The sequence below is a fragment of the Accipiter gentilis genome, chromosome Z (assembly GCF_929443795.1).
Source record: "Accipiter gentilis chromosome Z, bAccGen1.1, whole genome shotgun sequence".
In the NCBI taxonomy this organism is placed as follows: domain Eukaryota; kingdom Metazoa; phylum Chordata; class Aves; order Accipitriformes; family Accipitridae; genus Astur; species Astur gentilis.
In genome coordinates this window covers 33673858-33700546 of record NC_064919.1, presented here as the reverse complement: position 1 = coordinate 33700546, position 26689 = coordinate 33673858, and the positions used below count along the sequence as shown (strand labels likewise).

Here is a 26689-nt window from a genome sequence, read left to right as displayed (position 1 = left end):
GTGACTTGTTTCCTTCCTCACCTGCCGTGCACCCTTTGTTGCAACTTTACATAAAACCTCCCTGCCATCACAGCTCAGGCTTCAGACCTGTGTTTTAGGGGAAGCAGCTCAAAGCACTGCTGGTTTCTGGAGCAAACATCAGCTCCCAGTACAAGCTGCACAAGCAATCGGCCGCAGCACAGTTTACCCGCGGGAAGCTGAGGCCCTGACACCTCGGCACTTTTCCTTCAGCACCGCCGCTCCGAGGCGGGACGGCCTCACGCCGCTGCCGCCGGGCCACAGAAGGCCGAAGGCAGGGCAGCTCGCCAAGGCCTCGCGTCCCGGGGCCCTTCGAGCGCCGGGCTCCAGCACACTGCCACCCGCTGGCCCCACGCAGCCTGCTGATGCTATCCCTTAACCCTACGGCCTTTCACACCCCACTGCAGCAGCTCCCCCACCGCCGGAGGACGCGAGGCTGAGGCTGGGGCTGGGGCTGGGGCTGGGGCTGGGGCTGAGGCTGGCCCTCCACCCGGGCCTACCCGGGCCCCGCGGCCGAGCGGAGGCTGCTGGGAAGCCTAGCACCACCCCCTCCCCCCCACTGGCTTCCCATTGGTGGGAGTACGGCGTTCCACTTCCGGCTTGCGTCACCCCTCTAGCGGAGGCGTTGGCTGGCCGCCAGCCAATAGTAGGGCTCGACGGCCAGGTGCGGTGATCGCTGGTTGGCCGGCGGATAGGCCAGGGGCGGGGAGAGCGGGAAGGGGCGGGGCGGGGCGGAGCGCCACCAGTGCCGCCCCGGGGGAGGCGGGGTTGCGGAGGCTGGCGCCGCCGGGGGAGCATGCGGCTGCGCTCGGGTGTCTTCGCCTCCTCCTGCCTCCTGGTGGAGGCCCTGGGGGTCGCGCTGTTCCTCCGCGGCTTCTTCCCCGTGCCCGTCAGGTCCCTGCCCCGCAGAGAGGCCCGCGGGGACCCTCCCGCCGAACCGGTCCCTCCCGGCCCAGGTAACCGAAGTGTCGTGTGTCCCCCCCCCCCCCCCCCCCCGCCCCGCGACGATCGCCGAGGCACCCCTCCTCCCCCGCCGCCCAGCACGGGAAGCTTCTGCTTACCAGGGCCACCACGCCCGCAGCCCTGGGCAACGGTTGCTGCCGTGACCCCCGCTCCTCGGCCTGGGCCAGGCGGGCTGAGGGACGGGGCCGGGCAGCCCCGGCGGGGCCGGGTGTCTTGCCGCTCACCGCTGCGTCTGCCGCCCTCGGTTCGTGTTGAGCTTCCCGGGTTGGGAGGTCGCGGAGGGAGGGGCAGCTGGTGCCAGCCCTGTGCCGTCGGGCCCCCCGGCGCCGTGGGACGGCTTTCTGTAGAGCCGCCGTGTTTCCAGACCCGCTGCCGAAATAGCTTAGAACTTAACTGATTTCGCCTGTGGTCCTCGACGGCCGCCAGCAGTATCTGCTCGCAGGTGCAAAACAGCCTCCGAGCGTCGGCTGTCACGTTTTTGGAGGGGTGCGCTTTTCTGTGCTTTTATTCCCCTTTCCCTATCTCTGATGCAGCCGCCATACCCGTGCTTGTTAACGGTAAGCTGTTTGTGTTAAATAATGACCTTTCAGGTCATTATTTCAGGTCATTATTTCAGGTCACGTGCTTGCTCTGTCAACTTACTGGTCGTGTTGTGCTTCAGGATCATTGTTTCTGTGGTGCTCACTGCGGTGTGTGAGTGGCTTAATACCACTTTAGGGAGACTTTAACACTTCAGTAGTGAGGAAAGCAACCGTCGTAATACGGGTTTCCTTCACAGTCCAGTCCGATTGCAAAATGCACAGTGTTACTGTCCAGTACCGTTTCTCTGAAATTATGGTCTCTACAGATCCTGCTGTATTCCTTAGCTGAAATTGTGAAACCAAAGTTTGCAAGCATCTTTTAATGAAGAGCCAGTAGAGGATGTGCTGATACATATGTGTCCTATATGTCCAGTCACAAGTTGCATTAAAATAAGGTGAAGAAGAGGACTTGAAGGAGTGTTCTTCACCAGTGTTTGGAACTCATGGAGTGAAACTTCAGGTTAATTGGTATTTTGCTCATACAAAGCTCTTTCTGTAACTGCCAAACTGGGTCTTTAGCCACTTGTTATTGTTAATTCTTCTAAAGTGTATGACATTATATATGTTGGGACAGGCTTACTTAAACTGTGAGAAACAGTAGAGGGAAGAGAAGGTTGTGTAACTCAGAGCACGGTGTGGTGATATCACTTTAGCAGGAACACTGAAAGAATCTAATCTGGTAACAGACTGGAGTGGATGCTGCCAAATGACAGGTTGCTTTTTAGCTGGCGGTTACCAAGACTGTTAAGAGATGCTTGACAGGCCACTGTGAGTGAAATGTCACATTCACATGTGATTAGTAGCAGGAGACTAACATGGAAGGAGACTATTTGGGTGGGAGGGAAGTGTCAGACAATTGGGTTTTGAAAAGACTGATTTGAGTTGAAGAGTATAAATGTCTACCACAGGGCTCTACAGTTTAAATTTAGGCATGTCAGTAGTAATCCTAGGTATAGGTAGGCAAAAATGGAGTGGCAGTGGAAAAATACTTCCTTTCTGTAGTTCTTGCATTACAGTTTGCATGCAGAGTGATCTCTTGGTCAGGATAATAAGCTCTAAAGGCAGGGGATTGCTTACTAAACCATGATACAGAAGGCTTTTGGCCTACTTTAGATCTGTTCAGAAAAGCATTTCTTCAGTGCTTCTGTATTTCCTGAATGTTTCACTTTGTAAGCCCTAACTGCCATTGAATCCATGCTGTTTTGCCTGTGGGATGATTGATAAAATGGTGTAGTTGCTTGTAAAACAGTGAATCCTTGCAGCACATCGTTGTAAATTTTTGGTAGAACCTCTGGTTTTCTTCACTGCTTACAGAAGTTCGGCTTCAGTTAAAATAACTGTTTTCTAAATAAACACAGCAGGGATAAATAAGCATGCTGCATGCCAAGAGTTGCACAATGTGTTGCTTTAGCCATCTTATAGTAAGTATTTTCAGATGGCTTGTAATTGACTCCTAATTCCTTTGCACTTCTCAATACTTTGACTTACTGATGAATAACACTGTAGCATGGAGTTCTGAGTAGGGTGTATGTGTTTGTGATCTGAACATTTTTGGTGTCCAGCAGGTTTTGTTTCCCTAAGCAAGCTATGAGAAAGACTTAACTAACAGTACAGTACATCCAGTTGTGCCTGCTTGTTTTCCACTGAGAGCCAAAGCATGCCTGCTAAGTTGATAATTCAAGTCCTGGAAAAACAACATTATCATTTGAATCATTGTTGCTGGCAGTTAGCAACACTTTGTTATTGTTGAGACTTCCTTCTTCACCCTGCTGTGACCCCCTCCCCAATTTCCTTATCTGGAAAAGTCACTAGCAGTAACGAGTCTGTGAATGTCAATTTATTGACGCTTATCTACATACCCAAAAATACAGTTTCTGAGGCTTTTTTTTGAGGTTCTCTTGTTAGACACAACATTGTGACCTTTCCAAATTGTCAACCACTTATTCAGAAGCATATTTTACTCTGAACAAGAGTAAAAACCCCTGACTTTATGTGCATTTCATTCACATTTTGTTTTCCTTCCTAGATGCTGTATTGGATTTTTTGTTGTTGTTGTTGTTGTTGTTGTTGTGTCATTCTTGTGCTGGATGGCCTGAAAACTCAGCTTCCTCTGATTATTCCTCATGTTTGCTATTGTTTGCAACTTCTTGCTTCTGAATGTAAAGTTAATAAAGAAGTTCGAAGCACTAATTTCTGTGATAAAGTTGTCCTTTAACTTCTGTGTAGCCCTTGTTAAAATTCATTGATGACTTTTATATACCCTTTTTTTGTTTTTTAGGAATGGTTTCTAACTGGACCAAAATTCCACCACCACTTTTCAAAAAAGTTGTCATTGTGCTGATAGATGCTTTGAGAGATGACTTTGTGTTTGGATCCAAAGGTAAACAGTTCATGCCGTATACCACACAAGTTGTTGAAAAAGGGACATCCTACAGTTTCATCGCTGAAGCAAAGCCACCCACTGTGACTATGCCTCGAATTAAGGTAAGTGGGGGTTTTTCCACTTAGGGTTGTTTTGTTTGAGAAAGTTTTGAAGGCTGAGTTGTTACATATGTTCAGAGTTGACATAAAAGGCAGGTTTGCTGTGTTACTGCAATTTGTGGCTGGAACTTGCTTTGCTGTAGTGGTGCCTGTGATAGAGTCCTGATTTGCCATGGCCCAGAGGTGCTTCCTGCAGGAAAGGTCAGGTCAGGGATTGAAGGAGCGTAGAGAGGCAGAGTAAGAGGAAGAGGTGGCAACTTCCACTTAAGTTCCCTTGCCTTGTTTCATTCCTTCATTTGGTAGCTCTGTGGTGGGAAGGTCTGTGAGAATCAGTTAAGCACAGTTGAGGCCCTAGTGCAAGCTTAAATGTTTGACATATTTGTAATCACAGGAAGTCAGTAGCCTCTCAGTCATTACATTTTCCATTTGTCTTCTATCTAAGAACACTTTTGATGCTATTTCTTTGTGTTCTTGTAACTTCTGGTAGGAAATCCAGTTTAGTGTAACGGATGTTTTGTCATAGGGATGTCATAGGGATGTTTTTGCAGAGCTTAAAAAGAAAATTGTGCCAAGTTCTGGGTAACTAAAAAATGAATTGTGGCTGTGTCATCAAAATACTTGATCAACCAGGCTTCTCAGTGGTAGATCTGAGTGACATTTCTTGCATTAAAGAAGCTGAGGGAGTGAGCTTTGGTAGGTTAGCTAGAAGGCCAGTGAGAGAGTGAGAGGGAGGCAGCCTGGTAACTCTTGATAGGTGGACTTCATTGCATTTTCTAGATTATTAGTTACTGTTTTGAGTGTGCTACCATTGTTATTGTTGTGTTAAGTCAGTTTACTTAGGCCTTCTAAACCACCTTTTTGGTGATTTAATGACCAGTAAATGAGGTGCATTTCAGCTGGCATACAAAGTCATTTTGCTGTCCACTAGTTAAGAAAATATTATTTTTACCTTTCCTTAAAGCAGTTATTATCTCAGACATCAGTTAGCACTGTGTTGTAGCAGGTGAAGTGATGTGGCATGGCAGCTTATGTGTTCTTTTACTTTATTATGTTTCTTTATTGAAAGTATAATTTATCTGCCCTCTGCTTCATTGTTTCCTCTTACAGTAATACTGTATTCTAAGTACTGTAAACTTTTTCTGTTAGTATGTCTCTTTTCTTGTTTTATGTAGGCTTTGATGACAGGTAGTATACCTGGTTTCATTGATGTTATTGTGAACCTCAATTCTCCAGCTCTGTTGGATGACAACCTGATATGGCAGGCAAAAACAGCTGGGAAAAGGATAATCTTCTATGGTGATGATACTTGGGTTAAATTGTTTCCAAAGCATTTTGTGGAATATGATGGAACAACATCCTTTTTTGTGTCAGACTTTACAGAGGTGAGAGGCTTTGATAATCCCAAGTTAAATTATGTGAGTACATACACAAAGTGGCAACTTCTAAGAACAAATGAGTAAAACTATCCTTGTTCTGAAATACAAACCTGGCAATTAAATAGAAATGGGATTTATATCTTTTTTTCAGTATTGACAATATGGAGCTAAGCATTTCAGTCCCTCATGCATATGCTGTGGGAAGCGTTTGGATGATACTGTAACAAATAGTGTGTTACTGAATAACTTTATCCTAAACATATATACTCACAAAACTTGTGGTAGGAAGTTAGACCACTTGCTTTGCTTAAAAATTCCACTATACATGTTTCCAGTTTGCTATCACATTTATATTGGTATGTGCCATTTTTAAAAGGCCCATTAATATATAATCTTGGTCTCTTAGAGGCATACTTTCTATAGTATTGTATCACTTTTGTAGTTGCAATATGGGTAGTGTTTCAGTATGTTACCAAAGAAGGAGCATAGAAAGTAATGAAACTAATTGTGAAAAATCTTATTCAGAGCACACTCTGGGCAAAAAAGTAAATGGCTAGGCAATATTAGTTCAAATTTTGAACCTTTATAATTTGTAAAACCTCAGGTGATTGGCCTGCTGCTACTGACGTATTTTACTATCATGTTTAAGGAAGTTATATAGGTCTAACATGTGAATTGGAAGACAGTTTTAATTGGTTACTCTAATAAGACTGGCAGAAGCTTCAGCATGGAGTGAAAAAGTGCAAACAAGCTGCTGGGTCTGCGATTATATGTCTCTCAAGCTCTTTATACAGTCTATGCTTTCTGAATATACTCCATTAGACAGAAAGCTTTTTATCATTTTTTAGGTAGTTACACTCACAGTCAACAAAGCAGTGTTGCATGTGAAATTTTGTAAGGATTTTTAATATCCAGGGAGAAATACATGCAACCAAAAATAGGTTGTCAACCTTAGCAGGAGAACATGTGAGTCAGGCCCCAAATAGCACTTTTCAAATAATTTTTCTTTCTTGCTATGTTGTCAGTTCTTTTTCTCATAGCAAGTACAATCTTTTTGCGTTTGCACAGTAGCAAAAATTGAGTTGAAAGAGCAGGAGTGGATTTTTTCCCCTCTGCTTCCAAGCACCAAAGAGAGGCTTTGTTCCTGTACCTGCTTCTTGTGAAGTGGTAAGTCAGGAGCATGAAGGACAAAAGTGACTGAAAATTTCTTGAAACAGTTTTTAAAAGTATATGTGGAAACATAGCAACTCAGTTTCTCTACTTGTATGTAACCTGATGCCCCATAACCAGAAAAGAGTGAAATGGGGTGAAGAATCTGTTTTGTAAGGCAGATTTTTTTGACTGCCTGGCATTGAAGTAATCAATCTGATTTTTTTCTTTTTTTTTTTTCCTTGTTAACGTTGTGAGTGACTGTAATTCTCATCAGCTTCTACAGAATTTTCGTGGGTAGTGTGATCTAATTTTTCTATGCTTTTTTACAAGAGGGAAATTTTTACCTTTTTATTGTTTTCCTTTTATTTCTGAGGTTGATGATAATGTTACCAGGCATTTGGATAAAGTGTTGAAGAGAGAAGACTGGGATCTCCTAATACTGCATTACCTGGGATTGGACCATATTGGACATATGACTGGGCCAAAAAGCCCATTAGTGGGACCAAAACTTCGTGAAATGGATAACATCCTGAAGAAGATTCATATTTCTCTTCTTTCAAAGGTAATATAGCTCCTTCTTGGATCAATGTCTGTTAGTTGTGGACTAACTTTAAAATGTTTGCTTGTTTGTGGATGGTAGCTTGTTTATTCCTAGACCAAAGCGGGTATTCTTCTTTTCCTTCCCTGGCCATTCCCCAGCTAACAGTATAGTATAGCATTTTTAAGGACTTGCTGGCTGAACAGCAAGGAAATAACTCCCCCTTGGTGTGCAGGAAGAAGAGAGGAATACGTGCCAGAATTCTCGTATCACTCATGAATTAAAATGGTGGTTGGTGTGCTTTCTAGTAATGAAATTCAGCAGAAAGAATAATGGGCATGTATAGCTAATGGCTCTGATTTCTACAGTTGTGAAGGCATACCTAATTCTTAGATATTTAAAAGATTCAAATGGAACTGGTGGTTGTAAACAGCATTTTTCTTATGCTAAATGTAGCACATAAATTACCAGATCTGAATCTGGTTTTAGAAACAGAAATATATGATGTCACTTATCTAAATAGTCTGGATGTTGAAATATCAAGTCCTAATTCCAAATGGCCTGAAGCTTTTTTTCTTGTTTGTTTTTGGCAACTGTAAGTCAGAATAGCTGCTCGTGAAATTTCAATAGTATTTTTAGACAAATGGATACTATTATATGAAAAGAGAGGTTAAATCCTGCTTGTGCAGGTTACAATCTCATGAACATTGCAGCGGTTTTACTGCAGTTTGGTATGTTTTCCTTTTGCCAACTATATGCAAGCCTTTATCTCTGTTTTAGACTACAGAAATAATAAAAGCACTTTACTTTTGGATACAACAGGTACTGGTAATAACTAGAGATGACAAAAAGCTTGAATGACAGTATTTTCTGGTGTCTTTGATTTGTAAGCTCAAAATTGTTGGACAGGCTTCACTTATGCTTCTCTTTCTTCAGAAAAAGAAACATCATTTGATATCAGTCATGTCAAATTTCTACCCCAAAAGCACTTGAGAGACTAGAGACTATTAGAAATAGGGTTATATTTCTATATTATTAAATATTAAATTATTAAATTTGTATTATATTAATATTTACAATACTAATAATTTAGCATTTATATTAAAAACTCAATGTTGCTGAAGGAATGTAGGTGAGGAATACTTCTCTGTTAATGCTGCTGCTCCTGGACTCCTGGTTTTCTTCCCACAGTATGATGACCTTTATTTAATCCTTCAGTCAATTTCTTGTGACTCTGTAAATGAGGGGTTTTTTAAAAGCTTTTTTGTGGTTGTTGTAACATACTGAGAAGTACGTTAGATACGTATGTGTGCCTTAGCTGTTAAAAATGAATATTACTGCATAATGCTTAGTTGCAGACATCTCTTGTAATCTGTCCCAGGTGCTGTGAGCCAATTTAAAAAATTAAATTTATTTTGAGAAATAATTATGTGTGAAAGTTATAAAGATAGTGAAGCATTATATATACACACATCTTGTTTGTACAGTAACTTAAATTTATTTCTGTGACTTGCAGGAAGAAGCTTCTCTGCCAAATTTGCTAGTTGTCTGTGGGGATCATGGGATGTCTGAAACAGGTAGTCACGGTGGTTCTTCAGACGGAGAAGTGCACACACCACTGCTGTTTATCAGCTCTGCTTTTGAAAAGAGAAGTGGTAAGGATCAAAGAGGCTTGACCTTTTTAATACACATTGCCATCTCTAATTTATATTATCTCTAGAAATTCTTCCTCAAAAGTGCTCTGGTTTGTCCTACAGATATCTGGCAAGGCCCATTCTGTGTGACCTGAACCTCTGGTTTAAAGCCACAGTTTGCATCTTTGTCATGGTGAAACCATGGCTTAAGCTTTGTAACTACTGAGAGAATTGGGTATTTCTCAGGTGATAACCTTTTGCAGCACTGTCCTACTGCAGTGTTGAGAGCTAATGAGTTCTGTTGTCAGGATCCTGGAATACTGGTAAATGGATAGGATTAGAAATAGAATCCTATTGGAAGTGAGTTTTAAGTTTTGTCTTTCTTGGCCTGAATATTTCCCTGGCCTCCATTCTTTCCTCTCAGGCAGCTAGGATAGATGAGTGAATGACAATTTCTCATGCTGAGAGTAGCAGGAAAGAGGAAGAATTGCTCTTGTTAAAGAGTGAGAGATGACAGCAGTGAAAACATGACTATTGATTGCTAAGCTTTACGAAAGAATATGGAGCATGTGTGTATTCACTGTATTGGCCAGGCAGTTAATTTTAACTCATTCATGTGAGTTTATCCGTTTCTGAAACTCATTTTCTACTTGTATAGTATAGCTTAAGTAAGAGGCAAGAAGGGAATGGTGTGGTAAAGAATCTTTAGCCTCCATTTGTAGAGTCTTGCTTGAATAAACTCCTTGACTGAGTGAATTGGTGAAGTGTAGTTATACCAGGAGCAAATACTTTCTTCAAAATAACACTTCCCTCTGCCTTTCATTCTGCCTCTTGCTCATTTCCATCTGATTTCCTTGCTTTTAAAGCCTGTTTGCAGAACCTTGCCTTGCTTATCTAGCTGGAGGTTCCTGCAGCACAGTGGAAGTACATTTATCAGCCTGTCCTTTATAGAGCTGTTACCCAGCTGCAATAGAAAGCATTGTTTGAGGAGTCATTGAACTCTTTTCAGATACAAAACCAAAACAAAGTCAAGAGCTGACCAAAGCTCTCAGGTAAGGTTTTGCTTTATAAATTTCACTGGTATGTGTTGACAACCAGGCCACATGAATGTAGACTCTGTAAATGCAATCTCTTGTTTACTGGGATTAGTTTCTGTTAGGTTTAAATTGAATGTCCAGTTTTTACAATACAGTGAAATGTATCTATTCACCTGTCTTCTGGGATCGAGTTTGTGATTCCTAATGATGCCCATGTAAATATCCAGCAGCTTGCTTCTCATTGCTACAGTAATCAGTATTCTAGCGACTGCTCCTTATGATCCTACTGTAAACAAAATGTACGGTGGTTAATTTGGTAGACCTCAAAATAGTAATCCTGTGGGCTTTTGCATTTAGTATGCTGTCAGAATATTACTTGTGTAGCCTTCTACAGAGACATGTCACCCATGATTGGCTAAATGCATTTGCTAGTTTGGCTTTTTTTAACCAGTTAAGAACTTGCCTTTAAAGATGGAATCTGAAAACTGCTGACATAACAGGCACTCATGCAAAGAGGCTTTAGGGATTATAGATGGCATTTGGTACAAGTATGGGATTAATCAGAGCTAGATGAGAAATGAGAGAAGTTCTAATGCTCTTAAAGGGAACCTTGAGAGTAATAAAGACTGTGTATATAGAATTCGTTCTGTACTATATTTAAGTCAAAACACTCAATGGCTGGAGTTGCAAAGAGAATGAAGTAAAGTATAATAGAAAAACACTGTTATGTAACTAGTAAAGCACACAAAGAAACAATTGGCAAGACAAACAAAAGGTTACTTACTTTAGTGAAATAATTCACACATGTAGATGTCTGTGGGACTGAAGGCTAATTCTGATAACTGCAGTAAGGTAATGGGATCCTGCACAGAACCCTTTAAAAATCACTTGGTTTGCCTGCATGGAGCCGAGCCATGGATTTGGGCCTCAGCATTCTTTACTTGACTTCTAATTCTGTTTCCCTAGCAACCTGATATTAATTAAATCTTGAGCTATTATCATTATATCGAGAAGCTTCTAGAATGCTGTCAGTATTATAGATTGTCATGCTTTGTTCATGCATTAAATTAGTCTACTGTAGTGCTTTCTATTCTTTCTACTGTAGAAGTTATCAAACCCTCTTAGAACGTAGGCTGCAACTTCATACTAAGATGATCTCCTGGACCATCTCTGTCCTTACTTGTACCTGTATAAAATACATGCTGTGTTTACAGTAGTTGCTAGCATTGAAGAGTGATGCTTGCTGAGAATTGAATAAATTTTGGTTTTACAACAGCAGAGGACAGCAGCTGAAAAAGATCACTCAGCTCTCTGTAGACCACTTGAACTAGCTGATCTAACACCAATGAAAAAATTTTGAAACTAACAAGATGCCAGCTGTCTCTGGAGAAATAGAATGGCCCTGCTATTGAAGTACTGTTTTCCTCTCTTTTTTTCTTTCTTCTTTTTCCTTTTTTTTTTTTTTTTTGGTTGATTCTAGGTCCACTAACCCAACCTGGATTTGTGCAGCAAACTGATTTAGCTAGCACGCTGGCAGTAGGTCTTGGTCTACCAATTTCAAGAAACAGTGTTGGGAACCTTATATTGCCAGTTGTGGGAGGCAAGACAATGAGAGAACAACTACGTTTTGTGCACTTGAATGGGTTCCAGCTTAGCAGACTGCTGCAAGAGAATACACCTGCATATGAAAAAGGTAAATTAGCTAAAAAAAAAAGTTACATATACAAAAGGAGATTGTTTATAACACAGTTTGGTCTTTTAAGTTCAAGATTACAGCATGGCACTGCAAATTAGCCATTCAGTTGAGAGCAGTTTTCGGAGAAATGATACTGAGTTCAGTCTTTACTGTAGCCTACCTGGCACACTGCCTCTGAATAAAGTTTTTTTAGTGACCATTACTACTCCTAGTAGGCAAAGTGCGTAAATAATGATGAAAGAGTAAGATTAAAGTAAAACTCCCAGTGTAGTTAAATCTCAGGGGTTTCATATCTGCTATTTGTGAGGTATCCTACACAGGGCACTGATTCTGAGCTATTTGGAGGAATAGCACAATGAAGTGAATTTTCTAGTTTAAATAAAAAGGTGCTTCAAGTAAACCTGTGAAATAATTTAGGATAAGTTATCTTTTTATTTCATTCTTAAGTATGACTTTATTTGGAGTGAGAACCGAAAGAACTGCAAAGTTGCTTATTAAAAATACATATATGTGTACATATATATATATGTCTATGTGTGTGTGTATTTGGAGGAAAGAATAAAAAACAAGTGGAAAAAATAAACCAAACCTAGCAAAATGTAGTATTTTGTTAGGAAGCATGATATAAACTGCAATATAAATAAGCAAGTTAATATGATAATTATGTGAAAATAATTGAGTCAGGGAATGAAGGAGAAAATTTTACCATGGACTTTAGAAGATGTTGTTGTCTTAAAGTGACTGTGAAGCTTGAAGTTCTTGTCACTTGATTTATAATCTGTTGAATCATTAAAATAACTGGATGAGAATGCAGAGCTTTGTTACAGCTATGAATAATTAAAGTGGGTAACAATGTAAAGTTTAGCAAGATGATCACTGTAGGTCAAGAATTAATTATCTTTCAACATCATGGCTTCTAATCACAATTAAACCCTGTCCAGGAGTCTACAAAACAAATGCCACTTATAGTAGGAACATGTCAATAGCAGGACCCATGCTCCATATATTCTGATTTTTTTTCTCTGCACATATTTCCTCACTTAACCCATTTGTGTCAAGTGAGGAAACTTCCCTTGGTGGTGGAGTTCAGGATATGGTTGTGTTACTGAAAATTCCAGCACTGTGTTTTGTGTTACACAAAATTCCAGCTTTGGGTTTCTGAGCAAGCTCATACCTCAGTGTAAGGTAGGCAGCTGTGGGTATCTAGTAATGCTTCCCTCATGTTCTGAACTTCTGAACATGCATCTAAATGATGAACTAGGATTGTTTCTTTGAAAGGCACTTCACAGTGGAATGAAGAGTCACACCTGAGAACAAGTTGGATGTTGTTATTAAAATGAGCATCCACTTTTCAATTTGAAACTAATCCTGAACTTGTATTACATGCATGTGTGTACTGAAATAATTTGATTGTTATGGGGAGATTTGTATATTGAAACTGGAGAAGTCACTTTTACATTATCCATTCTTTCCGTATATTTATAATTTTTTTTAAAATGATTGCTGCCTGTGACTGGAACTAAGTGAAATTGTTATCAAACAGATGCTTGGGAAGCATAGCCATTTGCATGTGATAACAATGGAGGGAGGCTGAAGCAGAAATTGCTAATGTAATACTATGCAAGTAAACAGTTGCCAGTGCTTTGGGACACTTGTAACTGGGCAAGCTCGCTTTGGATTTTGCCTTAAGTTTAACTTGTCTTGTGAATATCCAATGTAGGAGTGACTTGGAAATGTTACCCACCAGTTACCAAAATGCTTCTTCAACAACCCAGTCTGTGACCCTTCTCATTTTTTACTTACTGCATACAAATGTGCCACTGGACAGATATCATTGGAGTTCTCAAAGGAAATTTGGTAACTGTGATCCTTTATTCCTTTCTGCAGGATCTTTAAATCATTCCTTGTTATATATCAATTATAGAAATATGGGTGTGACTAAAACAGTCATCTTTCATAACATGGACAGAATGGGTTTGGTGGGCAGCAGCATGGAAAGAGGTAGATGAGAATGAAATAAAAACACTAAAAGGAATGAAGAAGTAAACAGGGCAAAAAGCATGAAAAGAGAGCAGAATAGGAGCAGATGATGTGGAGAGAATTTATTTAGATTTCAAAATATAACTTGAACTCATTTCAATGTTCTGTTTAATGAAATAGTGTTTTGTCAAATCTCAGTTTGATTAAAGCTCATTTTAGGTTATCCTTTATGGATTTCTAGATTTCCTCAAAAGTATGAATATTTAAATATTTCAAATATATTGGAAAAGGAATTTTCTAGGGAGTTCATTGTTCAAAGAACTACCATAGGGAAATGATAGTCTGCATGTGCACTGGCAGCTATCTTGATATACAGGTGTTTGCTGCTGGCTGAATTGTGCTTTCTAGTAGATAACTGCAAACCTCCTGCATAGCGGCATCAGCATGCTTTGGAGTCTGTTCAAAGTCTTGGGAGACCAGACTGGAAATTTTGAGTTAAACATTGCTTTCTAAAATTTTTGCTTTGAATTCAGCCTGTAGTAGATCACGAAGTGTCGTATATACTGATAAGAGACTTACAACTGGTAAGCACGATACTTTCATAACTGTACAAGAATTGTCAATAGAAATACTTCATTCATCTTCATTCAATTGAAATAAATTTTTAAATGTTTCTGGACTTAATAATGTACTTTTGCTGAAAAGGCTTAACAAAGAACGCATTGGGTTTTTTCCAAGTCTGATACACTGTTGATCTACCAGGAGTAAAAATGAGCTGTAACTTAAGTCTTTGTGACACCAAACTTCAGTCATTGCTTTAACCCTTGTCATCTGAAACTGTGCAGCAAATGTTTTACCCTACTTTTATCTAAGAAGGTAAGGATTGCAAGATGGGAAGATAATGATAGGCTTACTATATAAAAATTTCCAAATTGGCCTTTTTGCTCTTAAGTTGTCATTAACTTTCAAGTGAAGTCGCAGGGAAATAGCAAGGATTATTAATGTGAAGTGAAACTAAATATTTATTTCATGCAAAGAATACAGATATGTGTGAATGTTCACACAAAGCATGTCCAGTGAGACACAAGTTTCTGAAAGTTATGCTCTTGCTTTCCTTGTGTTGTCAACTGAATTTACATTGTGATTGTTTACTTTACTCAATGAGCAATATTTTAAATATCATATGGCGTATTGGAGTATGGGGTGATGCAGCTATAAAATGAAGAGGGAAAACATGTCTTAAGTGCTTTCAGGAGCAATGCCATTTTCCACATTTACAATAAAACACAGAAACTGACCTAATTGTTCTATTTTAAATGAATGCTCTTGAAATTAAACTTATATGAAGTGAATGGAATGCTCTTCAGGTGCATGTAGGACCCACAATAATAATTTTGGCAGAAATTGTTTTCTTTTTTTTTACCTTTATGCTTGTAGTGAGTGTTTACATTTTTTTCCATGTAAGAACAAAACGATGTTCTTCTGTTTTCACTTGCAGAATCTGGTTATTGTCACAGCTGAACATATCTTTTGGGGAAGCAAAAAGGCTACCAAGGCTCAGCTTTTTGCGCTGCAGTTTTTTGTGTAAATGTTTAGTAATAGGAAAGTTGATGGTGAATATGAATGGTAGCTGATGGGAGATACGCAGAGTACTTTCATGTGTCCTTTGAATCAACTTAAATCATCTCTCCACACCTACCCTTTGGTGTGTATGAATGAGAACAGTTAGCGTAAAGTAAGGATTCTGTGGAATAACTAGTGAGGGGAAATACAGGTAGGAGAAAAGCCACTGCAGCTGTGACTTGTAAAGGACTTCTAAAATGTAGGATTTGGCTGTTTCCTTATTTCCTGTCTCTCCTGTTGTCCTCACTCAAGCTTTTAAAATAAATTTAGAGGGAATAGAGTAAGGTAGACGTGTTTCTACAGTATAAGAGAAAAAGAAAAGAAACCATAATGTCTCTGTACCTAGATAAAAAGTATACTCACGTTAAAACGTGAACCCACAGAATTTAATGGCTGATCTAAAATTACTTCCTTCAGGGACGCAGTATAGTGCTAGTCTTGTCCTCATTCCCAGTTCCAAAAGCAGACCACAGTCTTCATATGTGTTGTCAGTGTTCACCTGCAGTCCTGTTTACACATGTATTTACCAGAAGACTTAATCAAAACTACATTTCTACAAGAAAATATTGCCTAGGCATGGGCAACGGATATGTGTCCTGGAGGTTGTTTTTTTTTCCTGAGTTTTTCTTAATCTATTATTTGTTTGGTTTTGGTTTGGTTTTTGTTTATTTTGCTTCAGGTCAGAATTTTTTAGATGTAGATAGGCCACCGTGAAATAACCTTCTGCCACAAGAGTCTGGCTTCCATAGGTTGGTGGCAGCATCAGGGTTTCTCTCTTTTAAACAAGTTAGACTGTGGGCCATCCTTACACTATAGCAGTTACGATGTTTCACTGCTGCGGATTGCTTTGCACCAGCTTCATAGTCCAAATGCCTAAAGCCAAACTGTGTTCTTCAGCTAACTTTTCTATTACTGCTTCAAAATCTTGCATCCTGTGTCTTTAACTTTGTGTTAGCAACTGACTCTCGTTAGTTTTGCAGCAAAATTGAGGTCCCCAATACAGTGTGTGTGTCCTTTGGTGTTTCCTCCAGAGATCAGCTATTTGATCATTTCCCACTTGGCTTGTACAATATGGCCTGGATAATGAGTGGCTCCAGTGGAAAACATGACTTTTTTTCAGGATTTAAAGCATTTTGATAAGTTTGTCCTGGAAATCTTTCGTAAGAGTAAGTGGATGTTTTAATATGTTTGTTACTTTTAGAGGTCTTGACATTTTATCAGGTTAGGGATTAATTACTTTTATTCTGAGTAACTGGCTCATTATGGTCTTGCTGCAGGAAAATAATTTAACTTTGTAGGTGTGAAAAAAGTTTCAACCCCCATAGCAATATTTTTTTTATACTATACAAACAAATTTAAAAATATGATCATATCTCTAATTAATCCTCCTTTGTTCAGGGATCCTCTTACCTCTTTTCTTTTCCTTTTTTTTCTTTCCTCCTCCTTAGATCCTGGCTATGAACATTTTAAGATAGCAGAAAAGTCCCATGGTAATTGGATCAAACTGTATTTAGAGGGGAATAATTCAGAAATACTCTTAAACCTTGGCAAAAAGGTCCTGAAACAATATTTGGAGGCCCTGAAGACTCTGAGTTCTTCACTAAGCAAACAAGTGGCACAATATGATGTGTACTCGATGATGGTGGGGACTGTGATCATTATGGAGGTACGAAAATACACCTTTCTATGAAAAAGCTAAGTGCAGAAACGTGAAAGTTTCTGGGTTTTGACTACTCTTACTGGTCTTTAGAATTACCGAGTATGAACTCTTAAAGTTGGCTGACTTTCTTCTTGGATGAGATTAATATTCTTTTTAAAGTGTAGCTTGGCCCTTAAAATGATTCAAGAGAGCTTTTGATAGAAGCTACTTATGGTTTGGTGTAACTAGTTACAGTAAATATGCAGATGTGCTACAACTTAAGTAACTCCCATATTAGTTAGCCTTCTACTTTTTGAGTAGCATTACTACATTAAAAAAAAAAAAAGTCTGGCAAGTAAGTTCCTACCTGTTCCTCTTTATCCAACAGTGAGTGTAGCTGCTTGGAACAGGCAATAACTTCTGTGAGCAATTTTCACAATTCCAAGAATTGTTCTTTGTACAGGTGTAGAGCCCTGAAATAAATACTGCTGTAAGGTGCTGGGTTGCCATTTTGTATCTCATGTAGGAATAAAGATAAGATATCCCATGTCTGGAATTTTAAGTGGTTCTCTGCCATTGATATTTTGGGCAAATCTTAAATGCTGAAAATATCCTCTGTGGTAATGCTTTGAGAATCATGCTGAAAGGGATACCATGCCTGGACATTGAACTTTTATGCACAGAAGCTTGCACTGGCCTTTTAGAAGACACAAGTGTCAACTTTTGTAATAATAAGCGTTGTTCCCTAGGATGGAAATACCTACTACAAGCTTAATTTAGTCCTTGCATGTGTGTAGTGCTGTACAAGACTGTGTAATTGCTGTAGTACTGCTCCCGTTTGGTGCCTGGAATGGAAAACAGTACATGAGCAGCTATTTAGTATTTGAGTCTCCTTTGTCCTGGCAGGACTCTATGCTTCGTCTCATATGCACAGCTCTGTGCATGCAGAGTACATCTGAAATGGCTTTCTGATAGACTGCTCAGTGGGGTTTATCACTCTGCTGACCACTTCACAGGACTTAGTTCCACAGTGCCTTTGGGAGATGAGATGGTAGGTTCTGTTCCCACTCTACAGATGGCAAATCTGGAGGTCGACAAAGCTCAGCACAAACTTGAAGTGCTTGTATTTCTTTTTTGTTCCTTTGTTTTGGGAACCTATGCATTCAAGCTCTTGACAGTTACTTTGGACCTGAAGCATTGGATTTCTTTTTTTCTTGAATGCAGTTGTAGGTGCTTACTGTTTCTAGAAAACAGATCTCAGCTATTTTACTCAATGGGCCTTTATCAAAAGAAACGTGCAGATACTAACCATGAAAATTTTGGTTGAGAAGAGCTTGCTCAGCATCACTGGAAGACTTTGCAAAACTGCTGGAGCTTTTTCCTTTCCCCAGTGCAGTACTCGAGAAACTGCCTTGCTTTCCAAAGTCTTTTTGTCTTGATACGTATTTTCCACCTTCGCTGAATAGATAAGGGTAGGGAGTCTCACAGGTGACTTCAAACTACACCATGCTATAAATGCCATTTATCCTGTATTTCAGATGAGAATACCGCTGGGACATAAGCTGATAACAGTGCATTTGCTCAAAAAAGCTAAATTTAGATTTGTAGATAACTACAATTCGAGCATTTTCCTATCATGAGTGCTGTCTTGTTTTATTTGTAAGTGCTGTGTTAAAAGGCAATACCTAAGCCAGTTTGATACTGTGAAACCTCATATTTTCATTACCAAGTGAACTGTGTGAAGTTGAGTATGAAGAAGAAGGAAGACTAATGCAGTGCATTGGATTTTTTTAATCTACTTTACTATATCTCACTGTATTGTGGGAAAAATTTTAGGCAGAGGTCTTCACAAGTGCCAGTGAAAGATTACAGGTTGGCAATGGTTTGATACACTTGTTTTTATCTTGATTTGTTGTAATCTTGCCTTAGCACAAGCTGATTGAGCTCAGTCTAGTCCTTGCTCCATCTGTGCCCCTTGCAAAGTATTTTAGCATGCGGCTGAATTTTCCCTTTACTTGTAAAGGTTTGCACATGGGTAGCAAAAATTATTCACGATATTATTAATCTCCACTGCTACAGTTACCTGAGAGGAAACTTGGAATTCTGCCTGATCTATGTGCAGGTTAGAGCAAAGTGAAAGTAAAACCAATAAATCAAATTAAGATGAGGAGATGTGTAGAAAATAAATACCGGGAGAATTCATACACTTGTGTGATAGTATGAGAACTTTCCCTAGTCTGGGAAGCTATGTGTATGTGTATGTGTATCTCACACATTGTGAAATTAATAGCCTTTGGCAGAGTCTGTATGTAACTTTAGGCATTTACAGGTGATAAATAATGGGTCAAATTTGTTTACTTCAGAACTATTTTGATACTGGGAGTTAAAGCTCTTACTTTTGCAGGGAATGAAGATCATGCATGTGATCAGGTACCACAGGTGAGGAGGCACATGGCAATTTATTAAACTCCAGCAACTTGTGTGCCCAAGACCTTAATAGATGAAAACATGATCTTTGATTCTCCCATTTATATGGTAATATCCTACTGGGGATAAAAATCCAGCATAGTTCTTCACAGTGTTTTTTTTGATGAAGTATGTAGATTAGCAGAGTGATGTGGATGACGACAGTATGATTTTTTTGTGTGAATTCTCACTGCATGCTTTAGCTAACCCCAATTCTTTAAGTATTAATTCTCTATTTTTTTTCTAGGTTCTGCTGCTGCTTTTGCTCAGCCTTCCAAAAGCCCTGAGCAGCCAGGCAGAATTTGAAGTGTCCCTGTCCCCTCTGCTGTTCTCTCTGCTGTTTTACTTGATGTGTCTGATGCTGTGTGCAGTTCACGTCATTGTATGCACATCGGCAGAAAGTTCATGCTATTTCTGCAGTATGTCCTGGTTAACAGCAGTTGGAGTGATGATGCTGATTTCTGCACTCATGTGCAGTATTTTATCTGCCATTGCAAAGATCTTTGAGAATTCCAGACCTCCACTGAAGGTGAGAGCATGTGTTAATTAGGGTTCAAAATGTTTTGCTCTTCATGGCATACTTTCAGATAAAGTTTTATAAAAGTTTTTTCTGTGTGTGCTTAAAGAAATTGTTATTTGTAATGTAATTTGAATAATTTAAAATTGTAATTGAAATGTGGTGTGTTCACTGTGGCATGATACTGATTGCTATAATTAAGATCATAGAAGTGCTTATTTTCATGTTACTTTAAGAAATGTTCTAATTAGTGTTTTGCAGTTGATTTTATGAGATCAGAAACAGTTATGCTGTGTATAAATTTTATGCTGTTACACAGTGATGTTTCACAATTGCAATTAAAGCAAGATGTATGATATTTTGCAAGAGCATCCACTGGTGATGATCTGTCCTTTCCCAAATACCACAGACATGAATGCTCTGAGGCTAGTAAGAAAATACTTTGCCAGTACCCTTTCTTATATTGGTATTCTTAATGCTTTTTTAAAAATAGTTTTGAAGCTCTTAACAGAGGGAACAAATCTAATCTGTCTCTTCTACTTTTTAAGTTAAACTTTTTCAGTTTTCTAAATTTAGGAAATTGAGTTTGTTACAATCTTTGGAATGCTCAGAAGTGTTCTTAGTTGTGCGAGCAGTTACCTTTTGTAAAGTACTTGATGAGTTTTATTGTTGTATTGAATAGAATTCAGGTAATTCCAAGGAAGTAGTATTTGCAATGTCTTACTCTTCTTTCACTGTGAAACTTATATGCCAAGAACTGTCAGCCACACCATAAAATAAGCTTCTAGCTGTTTTTTCTGATGCTTGTTAGTCATATCTTTCAAAGGTCTCGGAAATTCAGTAACTTTAATGCTCACAGCGCTCTATTTAGTGGTGCAACCTCTATGCAGTACAGTCCTTTGTCCGTCTGGGTTTGTCTTAATCGTGTTTGGGGTTTTAGTATCTTTTTTTTTAGTGTGTGACAATGTGTGGCAAGTACCTTGCTTTCAAAGATATGATGACATATTCCTTCAGGCTAAAAAGCAAACTTTCTGACTTAGAGAATCATTTAATAACGAGTATTCTTCATATAATTCAGAAAATTCACTACTCCTGAGTGGAGATTAATATTGCACTCTCTGCAACTATATGCTGTAATTACTGAGCTTAATTATAAATTTAAATTCTTATAAGTAAGTAAGACTGCTGATTTTTATTATTCAAACTATACCATTTTATAATTTTGTTTCTGTAATTTCTGTGTTTGTGTTATTCCTCCTTGGAAATGCTGCTTTTCTGAGAGAAGCCTTGGACTAAAAGTAATGCCCTTCTCTCCTGAGCACTGCCTTTTTTCTTTTTTTCCTCTTTTTCCGTGTGCTTCAGTGCAATTAATTTCAGTGTATTGAAAATGATTAAAAAGGGATTTGCTGATAGAACATGGTGTTTCATTCTTATGTTTATATTTATCAGTCACATAAGATTTAGGTTTGTCTGTTGATCATTTAGATAGACTAAAATAGAGTAACAAGTCAGCCAGCAGCATCTGCTTAATGAAACTGGGGAAGGAAGTTTCACCTTGGGTATGGCTGCTAACAGAACAGTCTTTGTAAGCGTAAAACACAGTTTGCTTTTGGTACTGAAAATTTTTGTGTCAAAGTAGTGTTAATGTTTTGCTGCCAAAGCTAGTGATGCTTGTGTAGGATTTTTTTAAAGCCGAATAAAAGAAGAACGTAAAATTAACCAGAGTGAATGGAGAAATACGCTGAATGAGATGTCTAGTTGTACAGTTTGTTAACAGTGTTGGTACTTAGGGGTGTGTTGGTCTTTAAATGGACTCAGTTCACTTCTGCCATTTCTGAGTTGTTCTACTTAGGGCCTTTATTAGCTCTCTGTATTTTATTGTAAACAAGGTAGAAATCATTCTTAGAAAAAAGTAAAAGAATATGGTCTTGAAATAATAATTAATGATCCAGTGTATTCTGTAGAAACTTAACATTTACTTGTTGTGTGATAATAAACAAAGACAACTGTGGAAGACAAGCTCATTTTTCATCTTAATTGTTACCAGTTTTTCTAATTTTAGCAAACAGTAAGAACCTAAAAATGATGACTGTCCAGACCTGCATAAAATTTACAGACGCTCCACTTCAATAGAGATGAGAGCAATGACAACAGATAATAGCTTTCTCCTCCAGGTTGATAATTTCAAAGAAATTCAGCCTGTCTGTGACCAGAACTCTTTCTTATATGGCTAGAGATGAGTTAATTCCTTGTGACACCCACTACTGTAGGAGTAACTTTAAAGTAACTTTATATGACGCAGGAAAAATGCTTTCCTGCTAGGTCAAAGACTGGAATCTAGGAAGATGCTGCTATTCCTTGGCTATTACTAACTTTAGAATAGGCCGTTACCAAGTATCGGTTGACAGGTATGAGCTTTGCCTTTTTAGTTTGGTCTGAGTCATAGGGTTTCATTCCCATCTGTTCTTGGCATGTTTTCATCCTTGTTGGTGAGAGACAGCTGCTGGTGTGAACAGCTTCCTGCAGGTGGCTTATATATTGCTAATACAGCTGCTCTGTCAGTGATCACAGCAGCAACTGCAAAATATATCCTGGTATTCAAAACTTGAGTTGGGCGGAAAGGCTTTTCTTGTATTAATTGCTAGCTCCCTGATGGAGGCAAATAATTCCTCAAGGAACACATAAAAAGAAGCACCCATATAATCCATGCTGTTCCATTTTTAGAATTAATCTTTCTGAGGAACTTTAGAGGAGGAAGTGCCACTTCCATACCTGTAATCTGTTGGCCATTTCTGATGATTCCACCTGGTCAGCTATGCCTAGGGAGCAGGGACAGGAGTATGTGTGAGAAGTTAGCTCTCCTTTCTATTTCAGTTGTCTTCTTTCTCCACCCTTGCTTTGTCTGTACATCTGCCCTTGAGGACAAACTGAGCAAAACCCAACTGATTAGAAATTACATCCAGGATACTGTATCCAGTTTCATCTTTGCCTTCAGCACCCCACATTCTGCATATGCAAGATGGCTGCAGCTTGAGCTTTCTCCCTGGTTGATGTTGGGGCTTTGGATCCAATCCCCTGTTGCTTGAAGAAGGATGTTACAGCAGCAGCTTGTCTCCTTTTCCTCTTTGGTACCAACTATGAGACCATCTGAAATTCAAGAAGTGGCAAAAACGCCTTTTATTCAAAAGTGAAACTTGGTGTCACTGCTGATTACACTTCTATCACTTTAGGACAGGGATCAGTTAGTGTTTCTTGGACATGAAGATGCTTATTTTCACATCACCTTTGAAAACATCTCCATTTGGCTGTAATGGAATAGTTATCAATTCAAGCATTCTTCTTGGAACTAGAAAGGTGGGGGAGTATCTGAAATTGGTGCATACATGTTTTCTGGAGTTTTACTGGGACCTCAGGACATACCAGCAGATGATCAGATCATCTGCTTCAAGTTGATAATATGTGAATTAGGAGGTTTTCAGCAATGTTTTCCAGAAGCTTTGTATGTTTGTTTGTTTTTCCAAGGCTGGGGCAGATAGGAGTAAAAAATACTGGATTCTCCATTCCAGGTCTGTCTGTGATCATGTTCCTACCTGAGACATATCTGAAAATGTGGGAAGCTGAAGTATGTCTTAAAAAGTGTAGGCAATAGTAACACTCATTGAGGCAGACATGACTTTGTATCCAGACCTGTAGAAATCCGTTTTCATCATTCCATCCTTAATACTATTCCATAGGTGACTGGATTGTTGGATATATATCTCATCTCATCAATCAGATAGGCTTTGCTGTCTCTGTTCAAGTTCCAAAGCAAGCTTGAAATATTTTGTAGATTTAGTAAGTTCTCCACTCCAAACATGTATAAAAACAGTGGCCTGGATTTGATTTACATTTTTACCAGTCTCAGGGCTGTTGCAGAATGGTATGGTGGTTTTTTTTGCGGGTGGCTGCTTATACAAAGATAGAGCCTGGAGAATGTGACAGGAGCAGTGGATACTCTGGTGTTGCTTGCAGTATGGATGTGAGAGGTTATTTACTGATAACTGTGGCACAAATACTGTAATTCACAAACATTATGTCCCACCTTCCATCCCCTTTTCCAATAGAATACCTAGACTTTGGTGGAGAAACAGGTTGCCTCTGTATGCTGTGTGTTGATCTTGAAGGGCCTTCTATGTGAGTTAAGAGTATTACTTATGCTAAAATAACTCTGAATCCAAGCGTCTGTGACCTGTGCGTCTCCACAGTGCAAATCTGCGTATGGGCACCACTTCTGAAAGAGCTCTGAAAACCTGCTCTTCTGATGGCAGAGGTAGAATCCTGCCTGAATCAGGGTCTTGCCAGTTAAAAAAGCTAAAAGCATTTTCTAAGCTCATGCTATATGATAAAATGTAGGTATTTTAAAAGTAATTAAGATAAGCTTTCTTGTTAATGGCTTCAGAGCTATTTTTCTTCAGATTGTTTCTGTTCACATCTAAAGATTTCTCTGAAGTGCTCTCATTTGTAATGCTTTTTTTCCACCGTGGCTGAATATAGAAACTGATTACCAAGTTCATGAATTTTCTGAAGACCAGTGCAGACAGTGTTAGCATCTGCTTCCTGACTGTTATTTATAGGTTCTGATTACTATGTTTCTAGCAGCACCAGTCCTTTCTTTTAATGACACTTCAGGCTTTAAATAGTTCTGCAGCCCTTTATGAATTCCAGAAAATCATCAAAAAGTTTAACTTCTTGTTCATAGCTTCACTCTAATTGCTTGATAGTTGACTTAAGTACATTATTTACTACTAGTAGTTTTATCTTTTTTCCTATTTCTGATAGAAACCAAAACGAATAGTTTTTTTTAAACAGAACACAAAAGTTAAAGCTTGTCCAATACAGCTTTTGAGAATTTGCATTATGCAGAATTACGGTGGTTTTTTCATTACGTGAAAAAAAGTCCCTCTTTCTGTTTATTTTAAAATGCCCTGTTATTTTAAAATATTTTTGTTTTTCCTCCTCGGTGTGATACTCTTACTGAATTGAACGATGAAACATTTTTATGCAATTGTACCTAAATTTTTTTTTGCATTTTTTGACTTGGGGAAGAAAAAAGGTGATTGGATGATGCCTTTACTGGGTAGGTTTCAAAAGTGATCCCAAACTGCTGTGAAAATGTAGGAGCAAGTGTGGTCTGTAGTACTCTGTCATAGGAAAGTTATCATCATTGAGAATCAAGACAAGGTCTTTGAGCAGAGAGCACAAATATAAGAAGGGAAAAGAATGGTAAGTATTTAAATTTGGGGTGATGGTGAGCATGATAAAGAAAACATTCTTCATCTGAAAAGCGATTGTGAAGTTCCTCAGGCATTAACTACAGATGGTTAATTTTTGCGCAAAAGAACTTTGCTCTCAGCCATACAGAAGACATATAATTGGAATTGGACCCAGAAGACAGACTACAGGAGGTTTGATTTCAAAGTGAAGAAAACAAGTTTCATGGGCAGAGATACATATACTCCATTGTTTATGTGCTGGCACTTCTGCAACCTAGCAAGATACATTCGAAGATAGGGCAAAGAGGTCAGTTTCTGTATTACTTAATCACTAATGCTGTTGCATCAAATGTTAAAGCTACCTTGGCTTGAGACATTTTAGGCTTAAATTGAAAGCCTCGCATTTATAAATTTCTAAACCAAAGATTCTGTATTAAATCTGTTTGCCAAGGTAGTGGTGCAAGTCATAGGATTCTTATAGTATCTGGAGTGCCTGCTGAGTTCCTGAGGGCTGGACATGTTCAGCAGCTAGACAGAGCTGTGAATATCAGAGTAGGACCCACATTTCTGTGCCTGTAAACCAGATTTGAAAACTAAGTACAATCTAAGTAATCTAAGGTCAGGCTGTATAAAAAAACTGTAATGATGGCATTCCTAATAAGGCACAGCTCATATATGAGGGATTACCAGCAAATTTAGAAAAAAATGATGAAGCTATTTTCAGTATTTCTTAGATCATCAAGGCTCAGGACATTATAATTTGCAGGATAATTTTTCATTTTGCATAGTGACTAACTCTGGTCTGAAATGTGGTTTATCAATAAATGCCATTGGGCTTTAATCCTTTGATGTGAATATAAGAGTAAATTTTTTCTCTTTTCACTGGAGTTGTTAGAGTCAGACAAGCAGGGAAGAAATACAGATTTCTGAACTGGGACATTTCACACACTATCATTTTCTTGAGGCTTTTGCATGTTCCCCATAGATAATACATCACTTCTTCAGTTTTCGTATCAGTGCTGACAGCAACCAGATACAAGAGAGCAATCCTTATATAGATTTTATGTTGTGTCTTATAAAGAAGATGTATTGCATTGAAGACTGGTTCATTCTCATTTGTTGAGGATCACAGATTCCTTTGTTTCTGCAAGCAGACGGTGCTTATGTGCTTGCTCATTATTTAGTTAGCCAAGATCTTTAAGGTCAGCGTGATGGAATTATTGGAGTTTAAACTTTTTGTAGTTCAGTCATGTACTGTTCTTGTCCCAGCTTTGTGAATTTCATGGTCTTTGATCTCTGCATGGACTACATCTCTACCTTGTTCTTTTGTTCCAAATACTAGCTTATGGTAGTAGAGTACTAAACAAAAAAGGGGTGGTTCTTAGAGCACCAAAGAAATTTCAAGTGCTAGTCAATTTAGATTGGGCCTGGGCAGTTTTTCAGATTATGACTGTTCCTGTGCTAAATTTTTAGTGGGTGTCCCCCCCCCCCCCCCCCCCCCCCCCCCCCCGTTATTGTTGTGTGTAACCTCATGGGAACTTTTTCATTGTTTTTTTGTTTGTGGGTTTTTTTTCAGTGAAGTGACTTTTGGTGTAATATATTTCTTTAACAACACAAGAAATGGAGGGGATGTGAATAGGTGATAACTTTTAACTATCCTTCCTGCATTCTTTCACATACATCTTATAAAATCTTGATTTTGCAAAAGTTTTTTTCCTCAAAGCAAAATTCTTGCT

At 39.0% G+C, this 26689-nt stretch overlaps 1 protein-coding gene across 9 annotated transcripts in view; it reads left to right on the top strand.

Annotated features, from left to right (window-relative positions):
* Window positions 1-776: 776 nt before the first annotated feature.
* Window positions 777-26689, top strand: part of PIGG (phosphatidylinositol glycan anchor biosynthesis class G) — a 101798-nt gene continuing 75885 nt past the window's right edge. For 5 of the 9 annotated variants that reach the window (XR_007505159.1, XM_049796305.1, XM_049796308.1 and 2 more), the window contains exons 1-8: window positions 777-974; window positions 3841-4046; window positions 5216-5425; window positions 6945-7133; window positions 8626-8764; window positions 11261-11473; window positions 16528-16745; window positions 19432-19713. Coding sequence is in view for 8 of the 9 variants with exons in the window: in XM_049796305.1 (XP_049652262.1) it covers window positions 815-974; window positions 3841-4046; window positions 5216-5425; window positions 6945-7133; window positions 8626-8764; window positions 11261-11473; window positions 16528-16745; window positions 19432-19713 (1617 nt within the window). In the remaining variant the exon portion in view is untranslated. Of the gene's footprint in view, window positions 975-1339; window positions 1539-1612; window positions 2023-3840; window positions 4047-5215; window positions 5426-6944; window positions 7134-8625; window positions 8765-11260; window positions 11474-16110; window positions 16240-16527; window positions 16746-19431; window positions 19714-26689 lie in introns of those variants that run through there. The other 4 variants (XM_049796307.1, XM_049796306.1, XM_049796309.1 and 1 more) reach the window with 4 other exon arrangements.